We start from the raw sequence: 12885 nt of genomic DNA, 5'->3' as shown, positions 1-12885 counted from the left end.
GTATTCTCAGTAGGCCAGAGTGGGGTAAAGTGAAACGCTTTTTACAATTGCTCCCCTCTAAGCGAGCTGAAATGATTTATTAGTAAAATGTACACACCTCCCATTAATCCTGACAGCTAACTTGACAACCACATATTCCAGAACTAATGTCGGACTAGTAACAGAATCATGGGGTTTGGTCAATTAAGCAAACTTTTTTTCTAAAAACTTGAAAGTAACTCTGATCAAATACAACATATACTGTAATTCATAATGTTTTAATTAAAATTCAAATGACTGAAAGAACCAGTTAGATTAAAAAACAGTCTGGGGGTCAGAACACAGGACCCTTAGAGCCAGCTTGTATCTGGGGATCAGAGCAAAGGACAATCAGAACCAGCTAGAACAGCCTGGGACTCAGAACACAGGATTAGACCCACCTGTCATTTTCCATCTTTTGATTAATTATTTTTTCTGCATTTGTTTCAATTTTAATCAATCATTGAATAAAGACATATTACTTAGAGTCCATTGATGGTAAAGGTCACATAGGTTAACATTTTTACCCTATTCCCCTGCAGTGTCTTCCCTATAAGCAGAATAATACCTGACCCAACCAGATAAAGAAAGAAAAAGAAAAAGAACTGAGGTCCAAGTTGTTCTGGAACTGAGATTTGGTATAATATACAGAACTCACATCAGTGACCGGTGAAGCAGGAGCCTCCTCTTCTTCACCTTCCTGGCTCTTGCTCCTCACCTTCCTAGGTTTGTCCGGATCCTCCTTCATTATGGCGTCTCTGTTGGGCAGAAAGTTATCACTAAGTCAAGACATCAATCGGCCAAGAAGAATGTAAAATAACAGATACAGAAATGTGAACAAAAAATGTGTTCTTGCGTTACAATCCAAGTCCATCATGTTTCCAGCGGGTCCTACCTGTGTCTCCAGTAGTTTCCATTGTAAATTGAAAATTCTGGTATCTCCATGTCGTCCCTCTCCCAGGTACACTGATCATAGGTCAGGTCTCTCCATTTGACCAGGTAGTGGTACGTCCCCTTTTTATCCACACTGGCAGGGAGTTCCATACAACACAGTGAGTGCTTATGTGTTACTTATGTTGCTTGAAGACCAATATTGTCTACTTCAATAGAGAAAAATATCTTGCTGACTGTAAAATGTATGCACTAGGACTCCCTCACCTGTGGTTGATGATTCGGTGGATCATCATCCACTCTGGCTTGATGCCGTATCTGTAGTATTTGTCCTCCAGGATGGCGTACTGCGGGTCCTTGGCCCTCCTTTTCTCGCTCTTGCCAACACCGGTCTCGTCCTCTCCGCTCGAGCCGTAGTCCAGGCAGGGAGGCTCTTCCATGTCCGTCTTCCTCTGGTAGTTTCTGTACATTACCGAGTGGAAGATCTCCAGCTGGGAGGGAAGAGTGGAGACACATTGTTTGCTGATGTTTCTTGTTTTTTATATATACAGTAGCTTGCGAAAGTATTCATACCCCTTGAGATTTTCCACATTTTAACACATTACAACCACACACGTACATTTATTTTATTGGGATTTTATGTGATAGACCAACAGACAGTGGCGCATACTTGAAGTACGTGAAGTGGAATGAAAATGAAACATGGTTTTAAAAAAAATGTATGAATAAAAAACTGAAAAGTGTGGCGCGCAAAAGTATTCAGGCCCCTTGAGGCAATACTTTGTAGAACCACCTATCGCAGCAATTACAGCTGCAAGACTTTTGGTGTAGGTCTCTACCACCTTTGCACCTAGATCAGGAATCAGGCGTCGCAGAAAAGTATTAATTCCTTCGGATCCCTCCGGAATGCAAACGACCAACAGATTTGACTGTCTGCTTTTATTTTCCATATAGTCCACCTTTGATTGTAGCGAGGCCGTGTTTTTCTCCAGTACATGAATGTATTTGAGCGCATCTGCAACGTCATCTTCGGCTTTACTCACTTTTTGTTGAATTTCTATATTTTGCTCTGACAAGTCGTTCATATCAGTGTCAAGCTGATTTACTTTCTTGTCTAATGCTTGGATATTTGAGAGAACCTCCTGTTTGCTGTTTTCGATTGCGCCACCCGCGGTCAAACTTTTCGCGCCCTGAGAGTTCCAAAAGCACACTCCTGCGGCTTCCGAAGATAAAATGTTTAGCCCAGTTTCTAAACTGTTGATTCGTATATTAGATATCCTTTTCAATGAATCATTCCAATGTAAACTAGAACTGCAAGCAGTTGTGAACGGGGGCCAAGCCTCCCACGCAACTCGCGATCGGGCGTCGTCGTCCGCGGCGCCGGCCCCTCGCTTCACGGAATCCGGGGATGTAAAGTTTTTGAATGTGGGATGTTTGGTTTGGGAGTTATAGACCAAATGGCAAAAAAATCGCAGAGAAAGATGCTCAAGTGTGTTTTTGGCACCCCCTTTTGGAGCAATTTAAGGAAAAAGTAGAACCAACCTGAGAACCATAGGACAAACACATGTGTGAAGTTTGGTGTTAATAGGATGAATCGTTTTGGATTTAGGAGCAGTTTGGTACAAGGTAGCTAATGTGCAAATCTTTAAAGCCCTACCTAGAAAGAATTCTTTATACAGCTTTTGCTCGTGGGAGTCGGTAGAGCATAATGCTTTTGGTTTCGTCCAAATCGGGCAAAAACTGTAGGAGGAGTGTGTTTTGGTGACTGACACAGTTTTTGCGATGTAGCGAAAAAAAATCCCATACGAAAATGGGCGTGGCCTATCTCAAGAGATGCAGCTGACTTGTGGGCATCTGTGGATATAAAATGTTTGACTGTGGGCAGTAGCGGCCTTAGCTATGTTTCAACCCATTCAATTGAATGGGGCCCCGCCCTCTGGGGGGCCCCCAAGCCCACCCTAAATGGGCTTTTTTTTTTTGACTGTCGGACTTTCGGTGCGGAAGTTATAGCCCAAAACGCATTTCCCTTTGTTGTAGCGCCACCTAGTGGTCGGCATGTCTGAATTTTTGTGTCTGCGTACCAGGCACGGACCTGGATAAGCCATGCAAGTGGCATGTCCCAACCCTTTACGGTTTGGGCTGCAGCACCACTTTTACGTAAGGAATAGGAAAAGGAAGAATAGGAAGAATAAAAATCCCAGCAAAAACAATAGGGTTCCCTGCCCCGCAGGGCTTGGGAACCGCGTTGCTCTGCAAAACGCGGTCCCAGGCCCTTCTCGGGCTTCGCCCCCTAATAAAAGTCCCAACAAAAACAATAGGGTTCCCTGCCCAGCAGGGCTATGGAACCGCGTTGCTCTGCAAAACGCGGTCCCAGGCCCTTCTCGGGCTTGGCCCCCTAATTAAGTTCAATATAACTTAGACAGACAGGCCCTAGTGCAGAGCTCACTCATTCGCATTCAACCCCGTTGAATCAGTGCCCCTTCAACTTACCGGGCCCGCAGCTGCAACACACTCCCCTGTGGGTGCGCCAGCCCCAGACACTGGCATCACACAACTGATCGTTGCCTCTCCCCGCAGAGCCCCAACAGGGCTTAAGCAGAATTGATTGATTGATTTTATTTTATTTGTGTATGGACATGACAATGACATTGGACGAACCAGATGCAATGTTTTCAGTGTGTTAGCATAAATGCTAGTTTACAACACCTGTCCACAGGAGGCTTTTAAAAACAACAAAATAAACAAGTCAAAACAAAAACAAGATCAAAATACTGATAAAAACTGACAATTAAAAGAGTAAAAATGCAGTATACAATGAAGTACAGAGCAGCAATATAATAAGTCAAATATATATATATGATACGTAGAGTAAAACAAAGGCAGCATGATCAAACAATACACCAGTTGTAAATTATTTGTGTGAGCACTGTTGATTTGATTTGAGCCGTTGTTTAAGTTCTGTTAAAAGTGCTGCTATAGTCTCTAGTTTTAGACTAGTGGGCAAGAGGTTCCACAGTTTTGCCCCCTTTGCAGAGAAAACAGACTGACCGAAAGATGTCTTGTGCATTGGCACAAGACAATAACCATTGATGGAGGCTCGTGTATTTGCCCGACGAGAGCTCTGACGTCTGATGGCCAATTCAGACAACAGTGGTGACACATGGTTATTTACACACTTGAAAAACAATTTAAGATTACTCAAATTAATAAAGTTATCAAAGGTGAAAAGGTTGAGTTTTTTTAGAATGCCACAGTGATGCCATCTCATGGGTTTCCGGTCCATGACTTTTATTGTCTGTTTGTATATTGAAAAGATAGGTTTTAATGTGGTAGAAGAAGTTTGTGACCATGATGTGATACAGTATGACAAATGAGAAAAAATCATAGCGTGCATAAATAATTTGGCCGTTTGACATGACAAGTCCCCTCTTATAAAACGGAAACAGTTCAGATTTAGTTTGACCTTCTTTGCAACATACTTAACCTGCGTAACAAATTTTAAATTCTTATCCAGGATGATGCCCAGATATTTTACTTCATTTACTGATTCAATTAATTCATTTTTGATCCATACCTCAAAAACATCGGTGACAGGTCTATTACGGATGGAGAAGCACATAGAGACGGTTTTCTTCACATTAATGGTCAACTGAGACAGCTCAAGCCATTTTGAAATGCTGAGTAATGCTTGTGTCAGGTGCTCTCCTGCTAAGCTGGGTGTTTTACTGGACACATGGATAACAGTGTCATCGGCATACATTTGACAGTTGGACCCCGGACAGCAGTTTGGTAGGTCATTGATATACATAGAAAACAACAGTGGACCAAGTACAGACCCTTGCGGTACTCCCATGCTGCTGGCACGCAGATGGGACCTGACCCCATTAACCCTGACACATTGCTCTCTCCCCTCCAGGTAAGATGTAAACCACTGCAGAGCTTCTGATGACATTTTGAACTGTTTTAACTTGTTCATTAGAGTACTTTGGTTTACCGTGTCAAAGGCCTTTTTTAGGTCTAGGAACACTGCCCCAACAACATTTCCTTTATCCATTGAAGCTTTTATGTTTTCAAGCAAATAACAATTAGCTGTTTCAGTTGAGTATTTCTGTCTAAACCCAAACTGCTGTGGATGAAGCAGCTGGTTAGACTCTAAATGTTCCATTAGTTGCTCAGCTATAATTTTCTCCAGAACCTTTGAGACAACAGGGAGGATAGCAATAGGCCTATAATTACTCGCTATGTCCTTGTCTCCTGATTTATAGACAGGGGTAATTATTGCAGTTTTCCAGCTTTCTGGGAATATTTTGGTTTGTATAGACAGGTTAACTAAGTAAGTGATTGGCTCTAACAGGTAGCTCTGATGTTTCTTGATTAATGCAGCATGAAGATTATGAATATCTTTTGACTTGGAGTTACTCATGTTTGTGATCACCTTTTTAACTTTATCATGAGATACCAATTTAATATAAAAGGAGTCAGACTGAGCATTGTCAAGTTCTTCAGTAGATGACTCTGTAGCTTTAAAATTACTTGCCAGCTCTTGTACAGATTCAATAAAAAAGCAATTAAAAACATTTGCAATGGACTCATTGCTATGGATAAAAGTATCACCTACTTTCAGACCGGTTATTTTGGGGTGCTTATGCTTGCTGGAGTTGGTTAGTTTGTTTATATGTTGCCACAGTTTTGAACTATTACCATTGGCCTCTTCAATGAGTTTAGAGAAGTAATTGGTCTTGGCCTTTCGTAATTCAGACACTACTTTGTTCCTCAGGCCTGTGAAGATAAAGTAGTCAGTATTGTTTTTTGTTATTAAAGACCTTTTAAGAGCAAGATCTCGCTTTTTAATTATCTGAATGATATCACTGTTGACCCATGGAAGAGATAATTTCTTGGGTCTGCTTTTCCAGGTTTGTGTGTATTTATCAATTAGATCACAAAGGGTCGAGACAAAGTTGTTGGCACTGTGGTTTAGATCTGGCTCTTTAGTTACCTTTTCCCAATTAATTTCACTCAAGTCATGCTCGAAGTCACCAACTTTTGACTTGGGAATTGCAGTTGTTAGAATTTGATTTTCTGTTTTGTTGTGGTGTACTAGGCGTTTTTTTGTTAGCTTTCGTACCATCAGTATCATATTATGATCTGAAAGGCCAGTTATTAGATTATATGTTTTTGTTACCCGCTCTGGCCTGTTTGTAAAAATCATATCTATGAGGGTTTCACTTTTCCTAGTGATTCGAGTAGGTCATCTACTGATCAGCTGTTTGTATTTAAATTTCTCCATTGTTGATTTTAATTTTGATTTACCACTTTTATCCAACCAGTTGATGTTAAAATCCCCAAACAACATACATTCATGACAGTTATCGACAACAGAGAGAAGATTTTTCAGTGCATTGTAGACATTTGCATCATGAGATGGGGGATTATAAAGCACAACAATGTTAAATTTCATTTTAGGGGAGAGCATTACAGTCAATCCCAGGCACTCTAAATTCAGGTTCAGTTCAAGCTTTACACATTTAAAATATTCCCTAATATAAATTAAAACACCCCCTCCCCTTCCCTTGGCCCTATCTCTCCTATAGCATGTGTATCCTGATATGTCAATTAGGTCAGTAGGAACATTAGGATTTAACCAGCTCTCAGAAATACACAAAAAGTCCAAATTAGAGTCATTAAGTACATTCCGGATCTAGTCTATTTTAGGTAGTATGCTTCTGATATTTATATGTCCTCCCAGTATTCCTTTAGGTTTACATTCAGAATTCCATATGATTTTGGCATGATTCACAGTTTGAAAAAGTCTTAGCTGCCGTTGTTTCTGGACTGCGCGATTAGTGAAATGTTTTTTGGCCTTTGCAGGCGACCGTCTTTGTTGACATTCGCCAGCTGTCACAAACGGTTCACCGCGAGAGCGACAGTTTATAGCTAGAATACTGTATGGATTAATACCAAGCGCCGAACTCACCCCAGTGTTAGTGCCGCCGGTGGTCCCGGACTGGCCAAGCACCACAGCCGCCGAAGCAGCAACAAGTGCGGGATTATTCAACTCCGCGCTTCCATCCGAGCCCGAAGGGCATGACTGCAGCCGCCGCACCGGCCCGACATGCTCTCCCAGCACTGCCGTGGACACCCGGGAAACCAGCGCTACACCGCGAACATCGACAAGTGGACTAGCCCGTCCACCCATCCATGCCTCCCCAGTGGAACCGCACCGACCAGTATCCCCTCCGGCGAGCCGACTCCCAAGACCCATGACCCCCGTGGCGACGCCAGGACAGACGCTCTCCTGCATCAGAGCCTGCTGAGTCTGGGTGAGTTGCAGCGGGGTTGTGATAATAACCGGTTGGAATGGATGAGTGACTTCAAACGATTCCGACTGCACCGGGTTGATATTTTGCTCGGTTGAAATAGCTGGTGAGCGAAAAAGGGGTCCAGGATTTAGATGAACATCTCCAGATAGTAGTAGCAATAGAAGTAGTATTTTGACAGAAGACTGGCTGTTATTCCGTCTGATTGTAGTTGTGAGTACTGGCGTGAGCAGCTGGGCCCGACCGTCCTTGAGTAACCTCGTGTAGGCTGCGACATATCCAAATCCTAAGAATTTGAACTGTGCTTTTGCTGATAAAATGCCCAGTGGATCAGCGGTTGTAGGCCTGTGGGGATGGTTGTCTTTTGCGGCCAGAGTCTCTGGTGCTTCACAGGCGACCAACGCCGGTATCAGTAGTAGGAAGCCACAGGTGAGGAGGTACAAACCGGCATTGCTTTGTTCATGCTTGCCTTTGTTCTTTCTGAACAGTTTCAAAATGCCATGCACAAGATTGTTTAAAGGCCAGACAATCTTAAAAAGTAGGAGGAAAAGATTAAAAACAGCGATGTTAAAATATCTTTGCACCTGAGTGGAGCCTGCCAAACCACCTAAAGCAGCTGCTGCCATCAATATCACCATCCAGCAAAATCAATATGGAGTATAATATGGTAGCATCCAGCTTAATTTTATATTCCGGCAACCAAAGCCCAACCCGTGAAGGATGCAGCCAGCTAGGAAAAGAGCCCACAAACCTCTCCCAGTGGCTGTGTTTTCCTGAAGGAGGCCAGGGTTTGTACCATCGGCAGGACCCCCAGCAGAATGCATGCGAGCAGAAGCGGCAGGTGAACATACAGTCTGGTAATTAATTCAAGTGGTTTGAGATTCCGTTTTCTGTCATTGTAGAATAAGACCCTTTTATTAAGACAGGGTGGCGTGTTGTTACTAGGGGTGTGCACGTGTACATGTGTACATGTGTACACGTGTAACCATTTAGTAAATCATAAAACAATCAATAAACGAAAAAACCCCTTTTAATTTTTTTTTCTTCAAATTTAAAATTTTCTTTTTTCAAAGTTTTTAAATATGTTCTGGAGACACGCATTTAATGATTTCACATCACTTATCACTAATAAACTAATTGTTGAGGATAAAAGCTAGTCTGCTGAATCTGTCTGTCCCTCGGCGTGTGAGTGTGTGTATCGGCGCACACACACACACACACACGGGGAGTCGCCGTGCTCGAGTCACAGCCACGGACGAGTGATGAAAGATAACCTAAAGATTAAAGTTACCCGGTTGACGCGAACTTTGCACGTAAGTAGCCTGAACTTTATAACACCTGTTCAACCTGCATAAACGTGGACATGTAGAAAGCGATAGGCTATATTGATCAGGAAATTAATGAAGTGGGATAATGACGGCGAACAAATGACAGGCGAACGTGTGTGTGTGTGTGTGTGTGTGTGTGTGTGTGTGTGTGTGTGTGTACCATCGACCTATTATAAGAGGTGTGTAAACGAGCGTAGTTAATGTCAACTGTGTGTTTACAGGCGAACAAACGCGTATGTGTGTGTGCGCTCGCGCCTACAAGACGGTGGGCGCACAAGGACAATGACGTCACGGTTAACCGTGTACACGAAAAAAATTCCGTCGTGTACACGGTTAGACATTTTGTAAACGTTCACACCCCTAGTTGTTTCAAATAAAAACTTTCAAATTGTTGATAAGTGGAGATAGCACATTCAGCACGGAGCCCAACCAACCATGTCGTCTCCTCCACCTGCACCATGTTACACTCCATCAGATATGTCTGGTTAAAGCCATTTCCTTTTAATTGTTTTTTCTAGCAGATATGCTACTGTAAATATTCCAAAAGGGTATTTTGTTTTAAAATTTGTGAAGCATCGCTTTTAAAATATATCCCCTCCACTGTTTTTCTCTCACCTGTAGCTCTGTGATCCAGGTGCAGTGCCAGTAGGACTGAGCGGTCAGCTTGACAAAGAATTCCCTCTCGGCCCTGCCCTTCATGGGTGGAGGTAGCTGGGCGTCCGGTGGTGCGTCGGGAGACGGGGTAACAGGTATGGGAGGCGGTGGTTCACCCCATCGCCAGTGCAGGATCTTCTGGACGCGTCCTTTGATTGGCGGACACTAGAGGAAAGGAAGGAGATACAATCAATGATAAATCTTTGGTTGGGTGGACGGATCAAGTGCTTGATTACGACAAACACTAGTTAAAGTTCCTACGAGCAGCGGCGTTTCCAGGAAATTTTGACTGGGGTGGCCAAGGTGGGAAACAGACCTAGACTGGGGTGGCCATCGCCAACCTGAATGAATGGCATGTGATATGCTTTATAAACAAATCCCCAAATCATGTTACTATCTCGTGTAATGTTTATTTTCAACAAATTCTGGGGAGGGTGGGGCCATGTGGTAAGAAAACTAAACCCCTCTCTGATGCCCATAGTGAACAATCACCTATTCCCTATATCTGTTGGGAATATCTCCTACATCTTATGGCAAAATCGAGGCATTTAAGTTTTCAGAGACCTTTATAAAGACAGCACTTTTGCTACTTTTTCAGACCTGTCCAAAGATTTTAATTTACCTACATCCCATTTATTTATGTACTTTCAAATTAGGCATTGTGCCTCATGGCTCTGGAAAACAATTCCGCTGTCAAAAGCAAAAATGCTTAGGAGCGTGAGCTTGGGGTAGATTTGACAGATCAATGGTGGGAGAAGGCTGTGCATAGTATACGCTCATCTTCTCCTTGTGCCAGGCTGCAGCTTATACAGTTTTAAGTGTTACATAGAGTCCATTTTAGTAAATCCAGACTATCGGAAATGTATCCAAATGTTGTGGACCAATGTGACAGATGCCACGCCTCCTCTTGTAACTTGAGTCATATGTTTTTTTTCTGTCCCTGACTACACAGACTCTGGAATGACTTTTTTATGACCATGACAAAGGTTCTAGGAGCCCAAATTAAAACAGACCCCATTGCAATATTTCGAACCCCATCTCAACAACCCCATATCACAGCCTTACAATCAGAAACATTAGCCTTCACTTCTCTTCTGGCAAGACCAAAAAGTCAGGGGTCGCAATAACCAAGCAAAAAAAGGTCTTTTGAGTAGTGTGTGTTGCCAGTATAAATCAAATAGCAGAGAATGCTCGGGAGCCAGCACAACATGTCCTCCTCGTTCACATGCTAACCGGAAGTCTCAAAGTCGCACGCAAACTTTTGCCGTTTCAAGACCTTTGCTGACCAGAGACCAGTTGTAGTTGCCACAGTCCTACCATTACAGTTTTTCACAATTGTTTATAAAAAGAAATTTGGAACATCAGACACAATGTGCACAATCTGAAACTAATTTACCAACTGCTTAACCAATTCTGCTGAACTCCAAACACATTTCCTGCCTTAGACTCATATTCTCATTCCAAAACACACATTTGTCACAACACTACACACAATTCTCTATATCACACTCTTCCTGAATTCTCTCTCTTGGTATTCACACAGAACACACTGCCAATCACATTTCTAAACTCAAAAGGCTTTTGTGCAGTTAGCTATAGAAGGGTCAGAGATGAGCTCCTGTTTGCTGTGATTTACAGTAGACTGCACATTTTGGTACAAATACAGTTTTTGCCGAATACTGTAAACACTAAAAGTGACTGCTATGACCACAGCATCACAACCTCTAACTTTTGTAACCATGCCCTAAACCAAAGCACCAACCCTACAAACACAATATATGCTTTGCACTGTTTGAAATTCTCAAACACACTTCTTGAAAAAAAATTTAACTAATTGAATATCAATCAGTCTAAACCTTAGCACTACACATAGAACCCAGGTGAGCTCAGCTCCTTTGTGAGACAGTAAGAGTCAGGGGAAGAGGAGGAGAGAGAGTGACAGGAGTACGAGGACAAAGAAGGCAACAGACGGAGACACATACAACAGGGACACTATAGTGGACTATGTTATAGATCATGGCCTATCAATGAGGGAGCCTGGACAGAGAGTGCAGCCCAACCTGAGTCGCACCATAATTAGGAGATTTAGACTTGATATCAGGTGATAATTTCCCTGTTGCTTCTCAAAGGATGACATTGAGTGTGATGTTGATGAGGCGATGTGGCCAGACGCAAACAGGAGGCGGTATCCATAAAAGGATTCATAATCCAACCACCCAATTCCTTACTACGCTGTTTTTTTTTACCATTGTTCCCTAATTTTACTGTAATTGTTTCTTAGTTTATACTGACACACTGAATTGCTTGAACTGCAGTCCTACCTATTCAATGTGTTTGTTTGAAATGGCAAAATAAACTATTCTGCAACATGTGCATTTGGCAAAAACCATAAAGTATTTGTTGTTACTGTAGGTGAAAGTGTATGAACATGCAAAGGCATAATTCTACTGATAAAGCATTCATACAGTGTTTTGCATTTATACTATATAGTGTTTTCCATTCTGCACACCAGTGTTCAATGAGTGCTAGAAATGTGTAGTCATATGATGTATGTGTTTGTCATTTGAAAAGAAAACACCATTTAGTGAAGAGTTAACACTGTTTTGAGGGTAAAGTGTGCTTTTGCTAGCCTGGAAATCCATACCCTGATATCTTGAACGATAGCGATTTGCGCTGGCAAATTAAATTTGTCTGGGTCTGGGAATGCCAGGCTATGCTTTTGCAAGAGAAGTGAAGGATTTTGCATTTTGTGTTTGAGTTTTGAGATTTGTGTTTAGGGTTTTGAAAAAGTGAAGTAGTCTATCAGGAAATGTGTTTAAGCAATTGTGAAAAACTGTAACACTGTTTTGAGGGTAAAGTGTGCTTTTGCAAGAGAAGTGAAGGATTTTGCATTTTGTGTTTGAGTTTTGAGATTTGTGTTTAGGGTTTTGAAAAAGTGAGGTAGTCTATCAAGAAATGTGTTAAAGCAATTGTGAAAAACTGTAACTAGGCTACCTAAAAAAAACTCAGATCTGGGAGGGGGCAGAGGTTAGTAAGATTTCAGGGGCGGCCATGGTCCCCCCAGGCGCTGTCTACAAGGAACTTTCAGCTTCTGTTAATACTAGCGGCATCTTTGGAAAAAAGCGGTAGTCTTTTTTTGCAACACCGGCACCCAAGCATGTGCCTGCGTCATGAGCATTTGTTTAGGAAGCGAGTGAAAGAAAGAGCGTAGGATGCATCGCAATGTGTTAATGTAACTTTAGTGACTAGTGTTAGATATATAATGGTAATATGACAATGGTGAAGCAAGTTTCGATCTGTCTACCGTTAATTGTTTTGTCTTAGTTCCCTGGAACTCGTACCCAAGCAAAGGCATCAATGAAAATAATTTTTTGACTGATGGTTTCGTTTGCAGGTACAGTCCATTTATGATCATCAGAAGAAAAATTAGACTGTTTCATGAACATAACAAAGTTCCACTATGGAGTTTTAAGTACCTAGATATGTACATATCGAAAGTCGAAATGGCCCTGAAAATGTATTCAAATGTAAGGAGAAATTGGATTATATTATTCTGAATTAAAGAAATCAGGTGAATGCAAGAGGCAGACCATAGCCTTGTTACTTAAGTCAATGTTAAAGGCACCAACTGAGCGTGCCATTATCATATCCATCATGCAGTTTTGTGTGGCAGAAGC

General features: G+C 42.1%; 1 protein-coding gene across 7 annotated transcripts in view; it reads right to left on the bottom strand.

The window, feature by feature from the left end:
- chd3 (chromodomain helicase DNA binding protein 3) overlaps positions 1–12885 on the bottom strand; it is a 173982-nt gene that overhangs the window by 146512 nt on the left and 14585 nt on the right. For all 7 annotated transcript variants that reach the window (XM_080052084.1, XM_080052085.1, XM_080052087.1 and 4 more), the window contains 4 exons: positions 9170–9373; positions 1177–1400; positions 914–1045; positions 677–776 (listed from right to left, as the gene is read on the bottom strand). In XM_080052084.1, coding sequence (XP_079908210.1) covers positions 677–776; positions 914–1045; positions 1177–1400; positions 9170–9373 — 660 coding nt within the window. The remainder of the gene's footprint in view (positions 1–676; positions 777–913; positions 1046–1176; positions 1401–9169; positions 9374–12885) is intronic.

This window comes from Ammodytes marinus (assembly GCF_949987685.1).
Source record: "Ammodytes marinus genome assembly, chromosome: 23".
Taxonomy (NCBI): Eukaryota; Metazoa; Chordata; class Actinopteri; order Uranoscopiformes; family Ammodytidae; genus Ammodytes; species Ammodytes marinus.
This window is presented reverse-complemented; position numbering and strand designations above follow the sequence as displayed.